This window comes from Channa argus, chromosome 10 (genome assembly GCF_033026475.1).
Source record: "Channa argus isolate prfri chromosome 10, Channa argus male v1.0, whole genome shotgun sequence".
Lineage (NCBI taxonomy): Eukaryota > Metazoa > Chordata > Actinopteri > Anabantiformes > Channidae > Channa > Channa argus.
Window position 1 is genome coordinate 1,911,704 of NC_090206.1, and position 21,133 is coordinate 1,932,836.

At 38.6% G+C, this 21,133-nt stretch overlaps 1 protein-coding gene across 1 annotated transcript; it reads left to right on the forward strand.

Moving 5' to 3' along the window:
- The first annotated feature begins 17,327 nt into the window (after positions 1 to 17,327).
- LOC137134174 (chondroitin proteoglycan-2-like) lies at positions 17,328 to 20,290 on the forward strand. The gene is made up of 4 exons (XM_067518737.1): positions 17,328 to 17,365; positions 17,661 to 17,692; positions 19,026 to 19,052; positions 19,204 to 20,290. Exons 2-4 carry the CDS (start codon positions 17,668 to 17,670, stop codon positions 19,863 to 19,865), a joined length of 714 nt encoding a protein of 237 aa, XP_067374838.1. The 5' UTR covers positions 17,328 to 17,365; positions 17,661 to 17,667; the 3' UTR covers positions 19,866 to 20,290.
- The last annotated feature ends 843 nt before the right edge of the window (positions 20,291 to 21,133 follow it).

Genomic DNA, 21,133 nt, shown 5'->3' on the forward strand with positions numbered 1-21,133 from the left:
TATAGAAGACCTCATAGCATCATATCATCCCAGTAGACCACTTCGCTCTAAGAATGCAGGCCTACTTGTGGTTCTCAGAATTTCCAAAGGTAGAATGGGAGGTAGAGCCTTTAGCTATCAAGCTCCTCTCTTGTGGAACCAGCTCCCAGTTCAGATTCGGGAAGCAGACACCCTCTCTACTTTTAAGTCTAGGCTTAAAACCTTCCTCTTTAATAAAGCATATAGTTAGTTATGGTTATGCTGCTATAGGCTTAGACTGCTGGGGGACCCACCCCCTGATGCACTGAGCTCCTTTCCTCCTCTTGACCATCTCTCCTCTCCTCTCACCCCGCAATTGTCACCACTGTATGTCATTAACTCTGTGTGTTCTCTCCCGTAGTTGTCATGTCCTCCTCTGTCCCCCTCTCTCTGTCCCTTTCTGCAGGTGTCCCCCGGCTTTGAAGCTGTGTGTCTTCCAGTGTGAAGCTACTGGTCCTACCAATCTGCCCGATGTTTTGTTGTTGCTTGTTGTTGCTCTGTTCTTTTCTCTCTCCCCTTGCCACTCACCCCAACCGGTCAAGGCAGATGGCCGTCCACCCTGAGCCTGGTTCTGCTTGAGGTTTCTTCTCTTAAAGGGAGTTTTTCCTCTCCACTGTTGCCTATGGCTTGCTCCAGGGGGAATTGTTGGGTTCTCTTTATACATCTTTATAATCTTGACTTTATTCTGTAAAGTGCCCTGAAATTACTTTGTTGTGAATTGGCGCTAAATAAATAAAGTTGAATTGAATTAAATTGAATGGATTAATAAATTCCTACTCATTTGTAGGTTTATTGGGCTCAAAATAAGACAGTCTGAACCGTCTTGCAGTAAATCCCCCTTCATGAAGGTGATAACGTTCAGTTAGTTTTTCGGACTCAGAGGAGTTCATTCTGTTTAAGAGGCTGAAAGTGGATTATTTTGTCAGCCTGTTGGTTTGGCACTGTTTTTATATCGGATGCCCTTCCTGACACAACCCTTCCTAATTTTTACTGGGTTTGGGACTGGCATTGCACAGGAAGGGCTGTTGCGGAGTCTGTGTCTTCCCCAGCGACACTCTGTCGTGGTTGTGAAGATCAAGGGGCGAACCTCCGAGCCTGTGGTCGGTGGGGGGCCACTCCATGCACTGCGAGCCACTGGCAGTGGCTCAGTTCTGACTATCGTGAGTCACAAAACTATCAGTTTATTATTTTACTATTTAAATGTTTATAAAAGCTTTACTTGATTCCATTTTATTTATTTTACCCATCCATTTTGTTTGTTAAGGTATGTGTTCCGTTTCAGATTCCATTTTAAATGTGCACTGATTAGTCTGACAGTAACCGTGTGCATTTTAGCTGAAATAAAACAATCTTTTTTCTTAGAGCTAATGACAAGTTGGTCCTGTGCATAGAAAGATTGGATGACAGGAACATTACCATGACATAGCATCAGATCAGACTGTGCTAACTTACCGGGGAACACTTAAAGTATGTCTGTGGGACATGTAAGGTGGCAAGGCTGTTATACTTCTACCCAGTCGTCAGGTTGTAAGGACTCAGCAAACTCCCCAAGAAGTTGTATAAACACTGGAAACTGACAAGATGTGGTGTCTGTAAAGACTAAACCAAACCAGTTACAGCACACTGTGGAAAGGATTCCAAGGTCATGAACCAGCAGGAGTGGATGAACAGAGAAAGGCACACATACCTCTGCCACCAGACAATCATTTTGCACAGCTTCCCCTCCCTAATAATACTGTTGTACGATTTTAATACCATTATGTAATGAGTCATACAGGTACAATCATATGTTGTATGACTGCACCTGTTTATTTTTAATTCTTTAAAAGCACCTCTATTAATTTATGTAGATTTCCATTCTATTTACTTTTATTTTTATTATTTACTTTTATTATCTGTTCACATGATTTTCTTCTCCATATTTTAAATATGCACATGTGTGACAAATTATTCTGTAATTTTGAGATAATTCCACCAGTACTCTGAAGAACAACCTCAGTGGCCCTTATCAGATTATTCAGTTCTGAGGAACGAAAATGAACATTACAGAAAACATTCCCTAGTTTGGTTTTTTGATGATTATATTGTAGAGTAGGTGTTTAGCTGAGAGGTAGGTGTAAAATTTTGAAATACTTCTGCTTGTACTACTAGAAGTCAGTGAGAAATATTGCACTTTTTGCTCCACTAAATTTCTTACTCAGTTGTGAATGTATCAGCAACTCTAACGCGATCTAACACAACTACAATAAATCCACCTTTATGAAGTTGATAAGTTGTTAATTCAGTGATTATTTTGGATTTCTTATACTTAGCTTTATTGACACCAATGGACAGGAAAAAAATAAAAGGGATACTGTTACATTGTTAAATCATATGCATACTTTTAACAACAAATTGTTGTTATATGTAGTGATAAAGGTATATGTATAGTTATTTACTGTGTCAATATAACTATCTATTGCTTCAATTTAACTGTATGAGCCTAATATGAGAATATTAAAGTGCTATTTTAACAACATCCCTATACATAAACAAAAGCAGTAGCTCAGTTGACAAAACTGGTCATTGCTTGAAGCCTCCTTCCAACAGACTAGGATCACTGTTGCAAGGTAAATGTAATACAAAAATTTTTGTAAAACAAAGATTTACAGTAAAATACAGGGAGTTGATGTGACATTGACAAACTACACATTTCATTCCTCATGACTAAGTTGGATTCAAATCAAATATGTGGAGAAACCCTTTGTCTTAGTGTTTGTTATGGATAAAGTGACAATTTCTGGTCCTAGATACCTCACGTGTAATTAGTAAAGAAGCTTCAACATCCAAGATGTCTTTTAATAGAGTTTCAGTTCTCTATCCTATGCAGTTCCAAACTTCATACATTCACACACTATTTTAAAACCTTCTGTTGCTGGGCAAACCATCCTCCTCCTCAGGACACTGCCCCCGGTCCTTTCTCCTTTTATGGTAACCATTTTCCTTTCCCGCACTTCGATAAGCACCTGTGAGCATGGAGTAACTATGGGTCAGAGTCAGTGTGGGATGGTCTGCTGTTAGACAATAACTGACCTTGTAGCAGTTCTGCAAACACTTCAAAGACAAAACATATATGTGAGACAAAGTTTGAACAACACACAATCTTTTAAACATTTTCAAAAGTACACTGATTACAAGTTGCTATTATACCTAGGTAAAATGCTGCGGATTAAATTTAATCATCATTTAATAATACTTGATTTTCCATCACAGTGTTACAGAAAACATTCTAGTTTTGTAGAAAAGTGGGCAGGTATGTGAGTTATCACAAGAATCATCTTTAAGTTTTTAAAAGTTGTACAAAACTGTATCATTGTTACATACATTTGATGTCACTGGTGGCGAACCTTCTGTATTGCTGTTTCATCTACATCAGTAGATTTCTCTTAGACGACAATGTAGCCATTGTATCTTGCACATACATAGCCTTTTTTTAAATCAACACTAATGCTTATGGCTAATTTTAATGAATGAATGTTGACAATACCAAAGGAAGGTGGACATACTGTGTGTCCAGGAGACCAGGTGGAAAGGTAGCAAGGCTAGAAGCTTAGGAGCAGGGTTCAAGTTGTTTTACCATGGGTCAGATAGGAAGAGAAATGGAGTAGGAGTAATATTGAAAGAGGATTTTGTGAGGAATGTTCTAGAGGTGAAAAGAGTATCAGACAGGTTGATGAGTCTGAAGCTGGAAGTTGAAGGGGTGATGTTCAATGTTGTGAGTGGTTATGCCCCACAGGTAGGATGTGAGTTAGAAGAGAAGGAGAAATTCTGGAGTGAGTTAGATGAAGTGATGCAGAGCATCCCCAGAGGTGAGAGAGTTGTCATTGGTGCAGATTTCAATGGGCATGTAGGTGAAGGGAACAGAGGTGATGAGACTGTTATGGGCAGGTTTGGTGTTCAGGACAGGAACGCAGAAGGTCAGATGGTGGTTGACTTTGCAAAGAGGATGGAAATGGCTGTAGTAAACACTTTCTTTCAGAAGAGGCAGGAACATAGGGTGACGTACAAGAGCGGAGGGAGAAGCACTCAGGTAGACTACATCTTGTGTAGACGTTGTAATCTGAAAGAGATCAGTGACTGTAAAGCATTGGTAGGGGAGAGTGTAGCCAGACAACACAGGATGGTGGTGTGTACAATGATGTTGGTGGTGAGGAAGATAAGGAGGACTAAGGCAGAGCAGAGGACGAAGTGGTGGAAGTTGAAAAAGGAAGAATGTCGTTTACTTTTCAGGGAGGAGCTGAGACAGACTCTGGGTGGTTTGGAGGTGCTGCCAGATGACTGGACTACTACAGCTAATTTGATCAGGGAGACAGGTAGGAGGGTACTCGGTGTGTCATCTGGAAAGAGGAAAGCGGACAAGGAGACTTGGTGGTGGAACGAAGAAGTTCAGGAGTGTATACAGAGAAAGAGGTTAGCTAAGAAGAAGTGGGACACTGAGAGGACTGAAGAGAGTAGACAGGAGTACAGGGAGATACAGCGTAAGGTGAAGATAGAGGTGGCAAACGCCAAACAAAGAGCATCTGATGACTTGTATGTTAGGTTGGACACTAAAGAGGGAGAGGTGGATTTGTACAGGTTGGCCAGACAAAGAGATAGAGATGGAAATGATGTGCAGCAGGTTAGTGTGATTAAAGATAAGGATGGAAATGTATTGACAGGTGCCAGGAGTGTGATGGGAAGATGGAAGGAGAACTTTGAAGAGTTGATGAATGAGGAAAATGAAAGGGAACGAAGAGTAGAAGAGGTGACTGGTGTGGAGCAGGAAGTAGCAAAGATTAGTAAGAGTGAAGTGAGGAGGACATTGAAGAGGATGAAGAGCGGAAAGGTAGTTGGTCATGATGACATACCGGTGGAGGTATGGAAGTGTCTAGGAGAGGTGGCAGTAGAGTTTTTGACTAGTTTGTTTAACAAGATCTTAGAGAGTGAGAGATGCTGAGGACTGGAGGAAAAGTGTACTGGTACCAATTTTTAAGAACAAGGGAGATGTGCAGAGCTGTGGCAACTACAGAGGAATAAAGCTGATGAGTCACACAATGAAGTTGTGGGAAAGAGTAGTGGAAGCTCGGCTAAGGGCAGAGGTGAACATTTGTGAGCAGCAATATGGTTTCATGCCTAGAAAGAGAACAACAGATGCAGTATTTGCTTTGAGGACGCTGATGGAGAAGTACAGAGAGGGTCATAGGGAGTTGCATTGTGTCTTCGTAGATTTAGAAAAAGCGTATAACAGGGTGCCGAGAGAGGAGCTGTGGTATTGTATGAGGACGTCTGGAGTGGCAGAGAAGTATATTAGAGTGGTGCAGGACATGTATGAGAGCTGTAAGACAGTGGTGAGGTGCTGTAGGTGTGACAGATGAGTTCAAGGTGGAGGTGGGTCTGCATCAAGGATCAGCTCTGAGCCCCTTCTTGTTTGCTCTGGTGATGGACAGACTGACAGATGAGGTTAGACAAGAATCTCCCTGGACTATGATGTTTGCAGATGACATTGTTATTTGTAGTGAGAGCAGGGAGCAGGTGGAGGAAAATCTAGAGAGGTGGAGGTCTGCTCTGGAAAACAGAGGAATGAAGCTTAGCCGCAGCAAGACAGAATACATGTGTGTCAATGAGAGGGACCCAGGTGGAACGGTGAGGTTACAGGGAGCAGAGGTGAAGAAGGTGCAGGACTTTAAGTACTTAGGGTCAACGGTTCAGAGCAACGGTGAGTGTGGAAAAGAGGTGAAGAGGCGAGTGCAGGCAGGTTGGAACGGGTGGAGAAAAGTGTCAGGTGTGTTGTGTGATAAAAGAGTATCAGCGAGAATGAAAGGAAAGGTGTTCAAGACGGTGGGACAGCTCATGTTAGATGTTTTGGAGATAAAGTCAGAGAGGCCAGATTGAGGTGGTTTGGACATGTTCAGAGGAGAAACTGTGAATATATCGGTAGAAGGATGCTGAAGTTGGAGCTGCCAGGCAGGAGGTCTAGATGAAGACCAAAGAGGAGATTTATGGATGTAGTGAGGGAGGACATGAAGTTAGTTGGTGTGAGTGAAGAGGATGCAGAGGATAGAGTTAGATGGAGGCACATGATTCGCTGTGGCGACCCCTGAAAGGGAGCAGCCGAAAGGAAAAGAAGAATGTTGACAATACCAAAAAAAAATAAATAAATAATAAAATGATTAGCAAGATAGCACACAGTTTCCATTTAGTTCATTTTTGTTTATAGTTTGCTTGTCCTTATGGTCGAGTGGTTAGCACGGCCACTTCACAGCTAGAAGGTGTGAATCCCCAGCCAGCTGTGGCCTTCCTGTGTGGAGTTTGCTTAAGTTGTTTTTTCTTCCCACAGTCCAAAGACCTGCATGTTAGGTTAATTAATGTGAATGTAACTGTGAACTGTTGTCTGTGTGTATGTCAGCACCACACAAGAGACACTAAGCAAAACTCTTAACCTTAGTGATTCCACGGTGGCGCAAGCTACTAAACTATTCTGAAAAAACAACTGTTCCGCACCTTCCCCTGCACTTATATCTTAATCTGAATCTTAATCTGATCTCTAAAGAAGGGAGAACTTAGTCTTTATGGTGTTCTGAGTCAACCTGCCAAACATGAGCCATAAATTTCTATAAGTATGAATGATTTTTCTAATTAATCGTGTATAGTGCACCCAAAAAGTATCCCAGCACTTAACTTTTTTTACATTTTGTTACATTGGTCTTATTTCAAAATGAATTAAATTCATTATTTTACTCAAAGTTCTACAAGCAATATCCCATAATGACAAAACGAAAGAAGTTTGTCTGAAATCTTTGCAAATTTTTAAAAAAATTAAAAAGGGAAAAAAAAAGAATCACATGTACATAAATATTTATCTTTAGTAGCTATTACAGCTTAAAGGCTTTTTGAGTATGATGCTACAAGATTGGCACACTTATTTGTGGGCTGTTTCTCCCATTTCTCTCTGGGCTCTGGCTGGGGCACTTAAGGACATTAACAGAGTTGTCACATATCCACTCCTGTTATCTTTTCTGTGTGCTTAGGGTTGTTGTCCTGTTAAAAGATGAACCGTCGCCCCCAGTCTGACATCCAGAGAGCTCTGGAGCAGGTTTTCATCAAGGAGGCCTCTGTACACTGCTGCATTCATCTTTCCCTCGATCCGGAATAGTCTCCCAGTTCCTGCCGCTGAAAAACATCCCCATAGCATGATGCTGCAACCACCATGCTTTATTGTAGGGATGGTATTGGCCAGGTGGTGAACGGTGCCTAGTTTCCTCCAAACATGCCGCTTGGCATTCAGGTCAAATACTTCAATCTTTGTTTCATCAGACCAGAGTTTTGTTTCTCATGGACTGAGAGTGCTTCAGGTGGGCTGTCTGTCATCCTGCCTTTTACTGAGGAGTGGTTTCCGTATGGCCACTCTACCATACACTTGGAGTGCAGCGAAGATGGTTGTTCCTCTGGAAGGTTCTCCTCTCTCTATAGAGAAATGCTGGAGCTCTCAGGTTTTTTGTCACCTCCCCAACTAAGGCCCTTCTCCCTCAATATTTCGGTTTGGCTGGCTGGCCCGCTCTAGGATGACTTCTGGTGGTTCCAAACTTCTTCCATTTACGGATGATGGAGGCCACTGTGCTGATTGGGATCTTCAATGCTGCAGAAATGTTTCTGTACCCTTCCCCAGATCTGTGCCTCCATGCAATCCTGTTTCTGAGGTCTACAGACAATCCCTTTGACTTCATGGCTTGGTTTGTGCTCTGACATGTACTATTAACTGTGGGACGTTATATTTACAAATCATGTCCAATCAACTGAATTTCCCAAAGGTGGACTCCACTCAAGTTGTAATAACATCTCAAGGATGATCAGTTGAAACAGGATGAACCACAGCTAAATCATTTCATGGCATAGGCCATGAACACTTATGTACATGTCATTTTTTTCATTTTTTATTTGCAAATGTTTCAAACCAACCTCCTCCTACATTGTGTTATGACCTGAGTCATTACGTGTGTTAATATTGTTATGTTGTCTTTTTCTCCTCTTCCTCCTCCAAACTGATTGTAGCCACCTCATTGGAAATGATGGAGCGTCTTCCTCCATATACACCAGGATGTCAGCAGCCCCACCCGGTCCTCCTCTGCCACTCCCAACCAACAGAGCATTCTGTCTTCTGGACTCAACTAGAGAGCTCTGTTACTTTTGGTATTTGAGATTTCTGTAGATAATTATAAATATAACTCACTGTACATATTGAGCACAAGGTAGCCACAATAGGAGTGAGAAGCCCTTTTATTTCAGTAATTTTTCTCCTGTTTTGGGTATGGAGTCCAGGTTAGACATCCTGTCATTCAATTCAATTCAATTCAATTTATATAGCGCCATCCCTTTGAGACAGGAAGCTCCTCATTTTGGCAATGGTGGTGGAAGAAGGCTGTTCTAGAGATTTGTTTTATATGTGAGTTAAAGGACAAATCCTGATCAAAAATAAGTCCAAGGTTCATTGCAGTAGTACTGGAGGCCAGTCTTATGTCATCTAGAGTAACGATATGGTTCAACACCATATTTGTGTGCATGGAGGATTCATCATTAACATGAACAAATTGAAAAGTATCAGATAGATGAGATTTAAACCAATATAGTGCAGTAATGCTAATATGTTTTATAAGCAGTCTTTTAATTAAGGCTTAAGGAATAACAGCACCTGGTTTAATAAAGCAATTGATGTGTTGCTTGTGAGTCGTTTTCATAAATAAAATGGACAAAGTGGTTAATTGTGAAAAGTGTAAAGAAACTGGATTATAACATCTAACGCAACAATATAAAAAATGTAGAAAAAAAAGTTAAGTAAAACTCAAAGTAGCCCTAATTGAATATACTTAAGCAAAGTAAAGATATGTAAAAAAATTTACTTAAGTTACTTAAGCCTTCATCAAATCCACAAAAAGGTCCAATAGTTGTAGGTTCAGGACAGACAAGTAAGAAAAGGACAGCAATCAACATTGTCATTCCATATGTTGCTAGATTATTATTATTATTATTATATGTCGCTAGGTGTTAAATAAACAGCAAACCCCTGTACATTTCAAACCCACTAAGACACTGAGGCAAAAACTGGTTGGCCTCAAGCATAAATCACCCTGACATAACCACAGCAATGTAGTATATGCAATTCAATGCAGCGAAAAATACACTGATTTGTACATTGGAGAAACCACACACCTGCGTCACAGAAGAACGACACAACACATCGCCCAAGACTCAGCTCTTCTTATGAGAGGCCCCCTGAGCCATAAATCATACAAGTCACACACACTGCATCATAATCTCACATGTACACTACTAAACTCTTTTACACATACTACTATAGCCTTTTTAATGGACAATCATAGCTATTTGTGTTTACTATCATAGTCTCCTACACAGATTACTATTTTCACTAAAATTAGTAGATAATTTTGTATTTCACACTGAACTGTAGCCAGTGAAAGAGAGATGGATAAGACACATATGATGATTTTCATTGGTAAGAAACAGAATGATAGTTAATGTAAAAAAGAATGACGGGATATGTGAATGCCAATAGTTGTTAGAGTGCAAGAGTTTGATTGAATCAGAAGTTAGTTTGATTGCAAAGGAAATAATATTAAAGTCTCCGCTCCTTATTGGCTGTTTTGTATACTAAGAGAGATTTCATGGCTATGACCCACCTTCTCAGATAATCGTCAGTCATGAACAGAAAATGGTGGACCGACAGCAACTTAATGAAGCCATTGGCCTCTTAAGCAACATTTTAAATTCCCCAACAGCTGTCACAACAATGTCTGAAATGTTGGAGCAAAATCGACAGATATCCATAGGGGCAACATCTGATGTCAAAGCCAAGGAAGAGGTGAGTTAATTAAATTATCACTGGTGAAATTAACTTTTATCTTCATTTCCATCAATAGTGTTTCATTTGTTTAACTGTTTAAAGCTGAAACTATTGCGACTTTTAAGCTAACGTAAAAAAGTTATCGTTATGTAGGATAACGCCATACTGAAAGGTGTAAGAAGCAGTGGAAATATTGGAAAATAACTTGGTAACTTTGTCATGGTAATGGACCACCGTCCATTGTTATCATCATGAACTAACTGAAATCTTGAGGAAAATGCTAACTTTATTTCAAAGTGGCGCATTGACAAATCATTGGCTGCAATGTAACATTACTGTATATTCTTATTCCTTTAACATTAATTTCAACCATTATTTTAAGTTAATTGCCGCTCTAGTTACAACTAAAGGCAGATAGTTATGTCACAGTTCATTAATGCAAAATTAATAGACAAAACTATTTGTTTGCTGAATCAGTTTTATAACCAAATCAGCCCAATACACATAAGCAACCAGTGTCACACATAAATAGCATTGTTTTGGTGCAGCAAAGCATTTTTTTAAATGGAGGCTTCATATTTCAACTTTAGATTCCTGTTTTTCTAACTTTGCTTAAAAATTCTCTGTAAATGAATTCTTTCTTTGTCTTGTGATTTTTAGGTGTCAGAATGTACATCTTTGGATAACCTCTTGCAAACCACAGAACCACTGCAAGATTATCTGGCAAATGCCGGGTGAGAGAGAGATCTGTTGGTTCAAGACATTCTCATGTTTGAGGTGGTCCACAGAGTCTGTGGAGCATTTGAAAGGTTTGTTTATTTGTTTGTTTTTTTCTTTTTGGAAATCCAATTGGTCAAATATTTGTTGTGTGAATTGATGGATAAAATTATAGTCTACCTCTCTTTCTATGCACAACAAAACGTAACATTTTAACCCTCCTGTTGTGTTCAGGGTCAAATTGAACTGTTTTAAAGTTGAACAATCTAAAATACTTAAACATATTTTTTCACTTTGAAACTTCTCCTGCTTGGCTTAATTAGTGTAATCAACATATAAAATAAAAATGGTCCAGTTCACATATTTGTAACCCCCCCTATATGTTTTTATTATTACTTTCTGTTATGAAGGTTTAAAATAAGCTATTTGCATGTAAAGCACATACAAATTAAAAAAATTGAAGCTTCAATAAATTCAATTAAGTATCTACCTGCTTCTTCTAAAATGAGTGAGAGTGAACAAGATTTCAAATTTAGCTAGGAATTTCATTAACAATTCATACATTTATCAAACCTGTTAAATTTGTATGGTTTTATATTTTCTATTCAAGATATGTTTGTCATTTCTGATAGCATGTTGATTTTTTAAAACTTCTTATTTTGCATTTGTGTTGCAAGGCATCCCTGGCCTAATAGTGATTATCAGCCCAATTTGAAAAAGTTTCCAATTTTAAAGATTTAAAGAGGGGCTGAAGACCCTTGGTGTTCTGGATGCTATCCAAATGTATCCAGACAGTTTCAGCCCTTATTTTGCCATAAACCATCTCCACTCACTGCTGAAATTATGGATCAACTTTTCCACATCTGACTGTCTGAAATGGGAAGCAAGAGAAGGGCAGAGGAACTTGTTGTACCATTTTGGAGGGATTACCTGCAGGATGTTGAAGGTAATTACTGCTGTTCGGCATAACATTTTCTCATGTGTTGTTGTCCACCACAAATTCATGCGATTGCTTAGAGAAAAATGTTTTGACAACAATTGTCATGTGTGCATTCAAATTGCATTCAATTGCTTTTATCCTAAACTTTTCCTCAGGCTGATGTCCTCTGGTTGATTTGTTTTGTTTTTAATTTTATGTTATGTTTTTTCACTCAATCATTTTCGTTTTATTACTTTTCTTTCTCTTTCCATTCAATTCTCAATGCTTTTTACTCTTGCATTCTTACTTCCCCCCAATCACTCACTTTCTGTTAATCTCTCCTATTTATGGACAGATTCGTAAAGGACTCTTTGTTTCCTTGTGGTACTGTATATTTTACTTGGTTATGATTGAGCTAAAGTTCTTTGTTTTTTTTCCAAATTTTTAGTTAGAGGAAGAGGGTCCATCAAAGCTGGGTAAAACCTGGAGGCCTTTGCCTCAGGTGCAAGTGTCATCCCTCCAGCTGGCTTTTCACCCCAGCCATCGGTTGAGTTCCTGCATGATCAGCCCTTGAATCCTAAACCCTGTTTGCCTTTGGCAAACACCTGCATCAACTGCCTCAAGTTGCCACTGCTTGACACATATGAGCATTTCCAGAAGACCATGGACTTTGCGTTAGGTAACACACAGGGTTTTGATAGAGAATAACTGGAAAACATGGTTCAAAGTGCCCTGTTTAGGATGACTGTGTTAGACCTCTTTAGCTTTTGTTTTAAAACACTAGCTATATGCAAAAAACAGACTTTAAACTTACAGCTGCTAGTTGAGAAACCTAGTTAAAGTTTTACTGTGATGCATTCTTGGTATTTTACAACTGTTGAATTGTTAGGCTGTTTCAAAGCATTTGGTTTTCAGATTTCAGATTTCTTCCTAATCAACTTAAGGAAAAGTTCCTACTAGTTCTGATTTAGTGGATGAAAAAATATTTTTATTTTGAGCATAAATGCACAGTAGCACAAAGAAAATCCCAATGTTATTATTGTTCAGTCTATTGATAAATAACCAAAAGTGTGCTGGACATTTAGACATTGATCAACTTTGATACTGTTCACTAAGAAAATTCAATAGACCTAAAAATAATTCTATGCCATGGTTACTATCATCACTCAGTGGGTCTACTGTCTCTTGAATCCTGTTCAGAACTGTTTCATTGACATTAAAGTCATTTACTGGAACAATTATATTGTTTGCAGTCTCTAATTGTGGAGGGATGTCTTCATTAACATCAAATGTCTCACTTCCTGTAAAAATATGATCAATTGCTAGGTTACCAGCTCCAGCACTGTTAAGAACACCTCTCTGCCACAGTTGGAGAGGGGTTTGTCCTCCCTGTGTAGATAATCCATGGTTGTACCACTGATTTCGGAAGTCTGCAGCTGCTCTTTGGACACTAGGCAGGTAGATGTAGTGGACAGAAAAAAGATGAAGTTCGTCTGTGGAATGCCCTCATTTTCCATGAATGTAAAGAGATTGCTGAAGTGGAATGATACAACTCGATTCAGCTCTGCCCAAAATCGTTCTATCCTTTGATTGTGGATGCTGCGTCCAGTAATGACACTGCCTCTATTTAATACTCTTCTCTCCAGCATGTAGCGGGCAAGTCCTGTGTCCTCCATACCAAGGTCACAGCGTATTCTTAAGGGAAGTCCAAAGCTTTCTACACCAGGGCAAAACAGTTCCAATACACTCGATGCCCTGTTATTATTGAGGCACTGCAAATATATGATAGTCCAACTAAACACAACTCAACACATCCATGAGAGACCATCCTCCACCTCACAAGTTTATGGTTTCCATCTATATGCCTGTGGGGATAAAATGGTCAATGATACCCACACATGTGCAACCATGATTAATGAACAAGAATGTTTTTTGGTTTTTGAAGGTATTTGAAGTTGAAGGGGTCAATTAAAAAATGTTGAACTTGTGAGTTAGACATGCGAAATCTACCTCCAGTCCAATACAGTGAAAAATGGAATTAATGCTGTATGGCATTAGAAAGTTTTACTTTGATTTTACTGGAAGTTAGGGAGTTTGAATAATTATTTTAGTGGTTCCCTTATGTGTTTCCACTGTAGTCTATTGTTATACACTGCAGCATTAAGATTTTGTAAAGTCGCAGAGTACATTAATACATTAACAGTTTGTGTATTTAAAGAACATAACTTATCAAATAACTTATATTAAAAAAATACTCACCATAATTGATTGGGAGTTTGAACATTGTAAATTCTTCCCCGACTCGCAAGGCGACGGGGGAAAGCCCGTCCAATTGGGTCAAGTTGTTGAAGGCATTGCTTCACACGCCAGCGTTGTATTCTGATGTTGCGTGATCTAAGGCCTCCTAACACATACCTTTCACCTGCATTTAGGGTGGTTTGAAGAATTTCACTAATAATGTTTGTCAAATTTGTATCAGACATTCCAGTATAGGTCAGTGATCCAATTTCAAGTTGCTGTGCCTGTACAGTTTCCTCCTGCTGATTCCAAAGGACACAGCTATTCTTTACCAACTCCTTCCAGGAGACAAACAATGAGTTATTTGATCATGTAGTATGTTGTACTGTGGATGACTGGAATGTCCAGTTCTGAGCGTTGGAGGTACGCTTGGAATATTTATAGCTGTTTGTGTCACTTCCACTGATCTCAAGTTTTCATATGAGTTTATAATAGAAACATCCATATAAGGCCTCCAACATACCCAAATATTGGTTACTCCCTCCTAACTCCTGGCAAATTGAGAGAAAGGAAGAAATTGTCTTTGCGTATCCATTAAGCTCACTGAATAATCTTTCCTAAATCATGCTGTCAGGTCCCATGGTGTCAGATTCCGAGATAATGTGCTGAACACATTGCATTGTATTGGTGAAAAATACATGAATGTCCTCCTCAATAAACTATTAAACTATCTTCCTGTTTAATCAAACTAACTTCCTTTTCACTCATACTCTCACATACACATATCTTAGATACAACAATAGAGTATAGTAGTGTACGTGTGAGATTATGATGCAGTGTGTGTGAGACTTAGTATGATTTATGGCTCAAGTGTCACTCCATTGAAGACAGCAATGTCTGCATTCTTAACAGAGACGACTATTACAGGGAACACTGTGTAAAGCAAGACATTTATGCCAGACTGGCCAGAGGAGGTGGCTTACAACATCACTTATCTAACACTTCATCACATCATCACTTCTCCACTGTTGTTCACAGAACCAAAGCTTGTGTCTCCAACAACACAAATGAAATAGGGGGCAGGACAATAATCCATCATACTGACCATTGAAAAGTCAATGACTTAATGAATATAGAGAAAGGTCTCCCTGGTCAGTTGATTAGAACTGACAAAGCCTTCTGTATGGAAGGTGAAATGTTTTTGCAAACTAAAAGCACATCCAGTTGCCACAAAAAAAAAAAAAAAAAAAAATGTTCTGGGATAACCGTGACCTGAATAACTGTAATTGTTTAAATTGTAGTAAAAATAAGACGGAAACCTCCAAAGGTGGTTAATACTTTCTTTAGACTTCCTTATTCTAAGTAAGGAATAAGGAAGTGTGAAATGCTCTAATTTTTCCCCCTGCAAAAGATATGTCCTTAATTAAAACTCAGAGGTTTTTCCTCATGTCATCCTTTGCTGTTTCATCTGTTTTTTCCTGCTAAACTACACACGTGCTGAAGCTTTATCACAATTTTAGGTGAAAGTCAGTGAGTGAGAAAGAAATGAGACAGTATGGAAGCACCTGCCCTTCTCTAGAACTTAATGACAATTTGAGTAGATATGCATGAAAACCACAAATAACACTAACATTTGTTGTACTGTCTAAATACATAATTCCTGTTAATTATGTAGACCTGCAAAAGCACATGCTAACATTCCAACATTATTTGTTCTTTAGCTAAGACTGCCCCACAGTGATGACATATCCATGCAGCCATCAAAACCTGTTGGCTGGTCTGTGACGAGGTCTTAACCGATCCCTGACTCATACCATTGAACCTATTCTGTTCTTTATTTAATTTGCCATAATGCTTCTCTGTGTCAGCCCTGTGAAAGAATGGGTAAATGGTCTGTACTTATATAGCGCTTTTCCAGCTTATTGCGGCTTATAGCTTATCTGCTTATTGGTACCCAAAGAACTTTACACTGCTTCTCATTCACCCATTCGCACTCACAATAACACATCGATGGGGTAACTGCTATGCAGCTGGCCTCCACTCACCGTGAGCAACTAAGTTGGGCTTCAGTGTCTTGTTCAAGGACACTTAGACATGTAACAGGTGGAGCAGGGGATCCAACAACAGCCTTCCACCATTTCCATGCAAAGTGGTTAAGATAATAGATGGATAGATGTTGGGAATATGACATTTTTGTATCAAGTTTAAATTTATATTACAGAGCATTACGGTCTCCTTATTACTATTCATCTGTCTATTTAGTAAAAATGAGAAGGAAACCTCCAAAGGGGGTTAAAACTTTCTATAGACTTCCTTATTCCAAGGACGAAATAAGGAAGTGTGAACTGCTCTAATTTTTTCCCCTGTAAAAGATATGTCCTAAATCACACCCAGTGAGCTTGAAGACTTTAATTAACACTCAGAGGTTTTTCCTCATGTCATCCTTTGCTGCGGGTTTCATCTGGCTTTTCCTGGTAAACTACACACGTACTGAACCTTTACCATAATTTTAGGTGAAAGACAGTGAGTGAGAAAGACATGAGACAGTAGGGAAGCACCTGCCCTTCTCTAGAACTTAATGACAATTACAGTAGATGTGCATGAAAACCACAAATTACACTAAAATTTGTTGTACTGTTTAAATACATCTGTTAATAAAGTATCTCTGCAAAAGCACATGCTAACATTCCAACATTATTTGTTCTTTCGTTAAGGCTGCTCCACACTGATGACATATCCATGCAGCCATCAAAAACTGTTGGCTTGGTCTGTGACGAGGTCTTAACCGATCCCTGACTCATACCATTGAACCTATTCTGTTCTTGTTTATTTAATTTGCCATAATACCTCTCTGTGTCAGCCCTGTGACAGAATGGGTAAATGGTCTGCACTTATTTAGCGCTTTTCCAGCTTATTGGTACCCAAAGATCTTTACACTGCTTCTCATTAACCCAGTCGCACTCACAATAACACACCGATGGGGAAACTGCTATGCAGCTGGACTCCACTCACCGTGAGAAACTAAGTTGGGCTTCAGTGTCTTGTTCAAGGACACTTAGACATGTAACAGGTGGAGCAGGGGATCCAACAACACCCTTCCACCCTTTCCATGCAAAGTGGTTAAGATAATAGATGCATAGATGTTGGGAATATGACATTTTTCTATTAAGTTTAAATTTATATTACGGAGCATTATGGTCTCCTTGTCACTATTCATCTCTCCATATGAATGTGTCCATAAATGTTTCTTCAGTGGAAAATGTTATTTACATGCTTAAGTCACTTTCCCACCTCATCCATCATTTTTGAACAATTTCTGTTTCTCTCCAACTGTTGTTTACACTAATATTAACTAAAGATGTGCCTAAAAACAGGTGGATGGAAACTGGTCTGTCATTTCTCAAAGGAAACTGTGATTTAAAAACCAAAGGATCCTGGTATTAGATGACTTCCCTGTTTCCATCCACGTGACATTCCAGAATGAACCCCACCCAGTGCTACACCCTTTCAGCTACACCAATATTAAGGCCAGACATTCTGTCAAACAAACCATCAGTTGCAGTAGAGAGACAGTATCTGCTTCTTTCACCTTTGTCTGTGTAAGTATCTGATATCTTCATCTAATTTTCACAGACATTATCCTTGTTTTGCCTTTTTTTGTACCTACTCTAACTGTTCACCCATTTTTAAAATATTTAAGGGTTGGCTGAACCAACAGGTACTGTACAGGTTTTTTTTGTTGTTGTTGTTGTTGTACCTGATGTTGTGATGATGATTATTGTGATGATTGAGTTCTATAGAAGAATGTTGTGTTGCAGGGCACAGTCAATATATTGATCCAACTAGATTAAAATGTATGTTTCTCTTGTAATTGTTTCCACCTTCTCCACATAGTAACAACATGTCCAGGCTAATTCTGACAGCAGGTAAGGCACACTGATCAAGTACATGCTTCCTAAAAGGGTTGTTTCATTTAAAACCACAAAATGTATCTTAGCACAAGTAACCCTAGTAGCCCCAGTTGATTTCTGTTCCTAGTGAGTATCCAGACTAGTTGTCTTTACTTGACATAATCTGAGGGAGTTGATTGCCATGAAAAAGTTTAAGTAAAAGGTAATTTAACTCATTTCAGTAAAATAGACTTAAATTCTGAATAGTTACATTTTAATAAGGCTTTAGGATACATTCTAATTTCAATGCACGAAAACGCACTATGTTTATGTTGCAAAAAACATTTTTCTCTAATTATTATATCATGCAACTAACCTATCAACATTTGACCTAAAATAACAGCACTAAAATCTAGCATCTTTGAAGGTGTAAATGTATTTTGTGAGAACAGTAAAAAAAAAAAAAAAACATAGAAGTTCGATATTGCTATTTAATGTTTGACAGTGGTTTATTTCTGAGAAAGTCATTGAAATGTTTGCATGATGTCACTGGAATATGCAATAGTACAACAGATTTTGGCTGCACACCCCAATTTCAGTCCATGTTAACTAAAACAGTTGCCAGGTGACCTTTAATGACTTGATTGTAAAATAAATGTTCAACAAATAAGTCTAAAATGAAAATCAGGCAAAGTTTCATAAATCAAAGTTTCAAAGTAATTGAATCTAAAGTAATTTCCAAATGAATTTTACATTGATGTTTATTGTCACATGATAAAAAAGAAAAACAGATCCCCCTAACTGCACAGCTGTTGCAGTTAAAAGTGTCTTCAGTTAACTCTACTAAATCACAAACCTTATCCACAAGTGCAGAAAAGATGCATTTGTTGATAGACTCAAGACATGAAAAAAGAGTTAAAGAAACCTTAGTTCTTGGTTATACCAAGACAGTTGGAGTGACTCAGCCAATGAGAAGCTGGCTAACTTTTTGTAGTTATGTTTGTTTAACTCAAAAATGTCAGTAAACGCAGTAATGTCTTGTAACAGTATAATATTTTGACTGAAAAACCTTGACTTTGACTAAAAATGTTTAAATAGAATAAAATCTGGTCAGTGAGTGTGTTTTCTTGAAGCACTGAAAAGTAATTAAAAGGCAATGTCAGACATTTCTATGTGTTTGGAGACAGAAAGTATCTGAAATCTATGCAACACAGTGAAGTCTTTAGATTACGAAGAACAGTTTCTATACTGACACTCTACAAAAAAAAGAAAAATACATAAAACCAGTCAAATTTAGTTTAACATGTCTTACATTAAACAATTGCAATTTGTTTTCAATGTAATACTCACCACGTCTGTCACTTTGAAGGTTTCTGTTTGATCATCGCTATCTCGGGTAAGTTCCTAAGAAGTGTTACGTAATTCTAGTTAATCACTTTAATAGCAAATACATAATATCGTAAAAGTCAGCAATGATTGGGTTCAAGAATCTGATCACTTTTAAAAGCAAAGAATTAGCGAATAAAAACTGCTTTTCTATTTTTCAGCTTCTGCTCTGCCCAGTGACAAAACCACAAAAGCTACCACAACCACATCTGCTGGTCCCATTGACCAGTTCTGTAAAGGAAAGAATGATGGGGACTACAGCAACCCAAAGAACCAGTATACTTTTTACACCTGTTCCAATGGGCTGACCTTCCTCAGAGACTGCCCAGCAGGTTTGATCTTCAGACAATGCCTCGACCGCTGTGACGGGCCCACAACCCCATGTTTCATAACACCCAAACCAACTATCAAAACCATAATTCCTGGTCCCATTGACCAGTTCTGTAAAGGAAAGAATGATGGGGACTACAGCAACCCAAAGAACCAGTATACTTTTTACACCTGTTCCAATGGGCTGACCTACCTCAGAGACTGCCCAGCAGGTTTGATCTTCAGACAATGCCTCGACCGCTGTGACGGGCCCACAACCCCATGTTTCATAACAGCCAAACCAACTATCAAAACTATAATTCCTGGTCCCATTGACCAGTTCTGCAAAGGAAAGAGAGATGGGGACTACACCAACCCAAAGAACCAGTATACATTTTACACCTGTTCCAATGGGCTGACCTACCTCAGAGACTGCCCAGCAGGTTTGATCTTCAGAGAATGCCTCGACATCTGTGACTGGCCCACAACCCCAGAACCAAAGTGTAACCACTAGTAGCACAACTAAATGTAGTTGACCTAGTGACAACCCACTACTACGACCACAAATTCCACTACTACAACTGACTCCTACTAGAACTATGGCCCCTTCTAACACAAAGAGAATTCCCAAAACTTAAAGCAGAAAACCAACTTCTTTAACCAAGACTCTTGTTAAATCTTCATCCATTATTTACTTAACCGTAGCATCATTGCATACATTTTTGAAATCACTGGTGGTGGACCTACTGTATTCGTATTCTCTAATCCATGGGTTTCTCTTAACATTGGCTTAACATAACCATTGTATCTTGCACATACATATGGTCATTGTAGGCCTTTCTTTAATCAACACTAATGCTAATTTTTATAAAATGGAAATTTTAATAAATTAATGTTGAGATAATAAAGTAAATAATAATAAAATGATGACCAAAATAGCACACGGTTTTCATTCCGTTAATTTGTGTTCATAGTTGCTTATTCTTATGGTGGAATGCTGCCTCCCCAGGCAGCTGTGGCCTTCCTGTGTGGAGTTTGCTTGCGTTGGTTTCCTCCCACAGTCCAAACACATGCATGTTAGGTTAATTTATCTGAATGTGAGTATGAAAGGTTGTTCATCTGTGTCAGCACCACACAAAAGACACAAAGCAAAACTCATAACCTTAGTGATCCTATGATGATGGAACGAGCTACTAAACTATGCTGAAAACAGAATTCTGCAATACCTGTGCACTTAAATCTTACTCTGACTCTTAATCTGATCTCTGAGGGATGTGCAGAGTATCCAGAAAGTAAACTTCTTCCACATTTTGTGATGTTATAGCCCTATTTCAAAATGAAATAAATGTATTATTTTCCTTAAAGTTAAATATGCACAGAAGCCACTGTAGCTCTAAAAAACTTCACAAAGCAGTAGAGGACATGTCGTGACCAGTGGTGGATGAAGTACTCCAAAAATTGTACATAAGTAAAAGTACAAATAAACAAACAAAAATTTTAATTTCTAGGAAATTTCTACATTTCTATTAAAGTAAAAGTAAGTTAGTTGATTAATATTTTTGCATGATTTATATTTTACTTCAAATATTCGGTAAAAGTACGTGACTTTTTTTTTGTCTCTCTGTCTCTTTCTGTGGACCAGGGCTGCTTTATGTCTTTTTATTTTGGTGGTGGTAGGGGGGGTTAACATGTTTTTAAAATTTTTATATTTAACTTTTCATTTATTTGTTTAACCAGCTGAGGCTAAGGCTCTAGCAAAGTGCCTGTTAAAATGTTCTTCCA

What these genes read in the sequence shown, in the direction of transcription:
- LOC137134174 (XM_067518737.1), top strand. Translation starts at nt 17,668, where the DNA reads ATGTCCAGGCTAATTCTGACAGCAG. An exon ending in CAGGCTAATTCTGACAGCAG is followed by an intron (nt 17,693 to 19,025) that starts GTAAGGCACACT and finishes GTCACTTTGAAG; the next exon opens with GTTTCTGTTTGATCATCGCT. An exon ending in TTTGATCATCGCTATCTCGG is followed by an intron (nt 19,053 to 19,203) that starts GTAAGTTCCTAA and finishes TCTATTTTTCAG; the next exon opens with CTTCTGCTCTGCCCAGTGAC.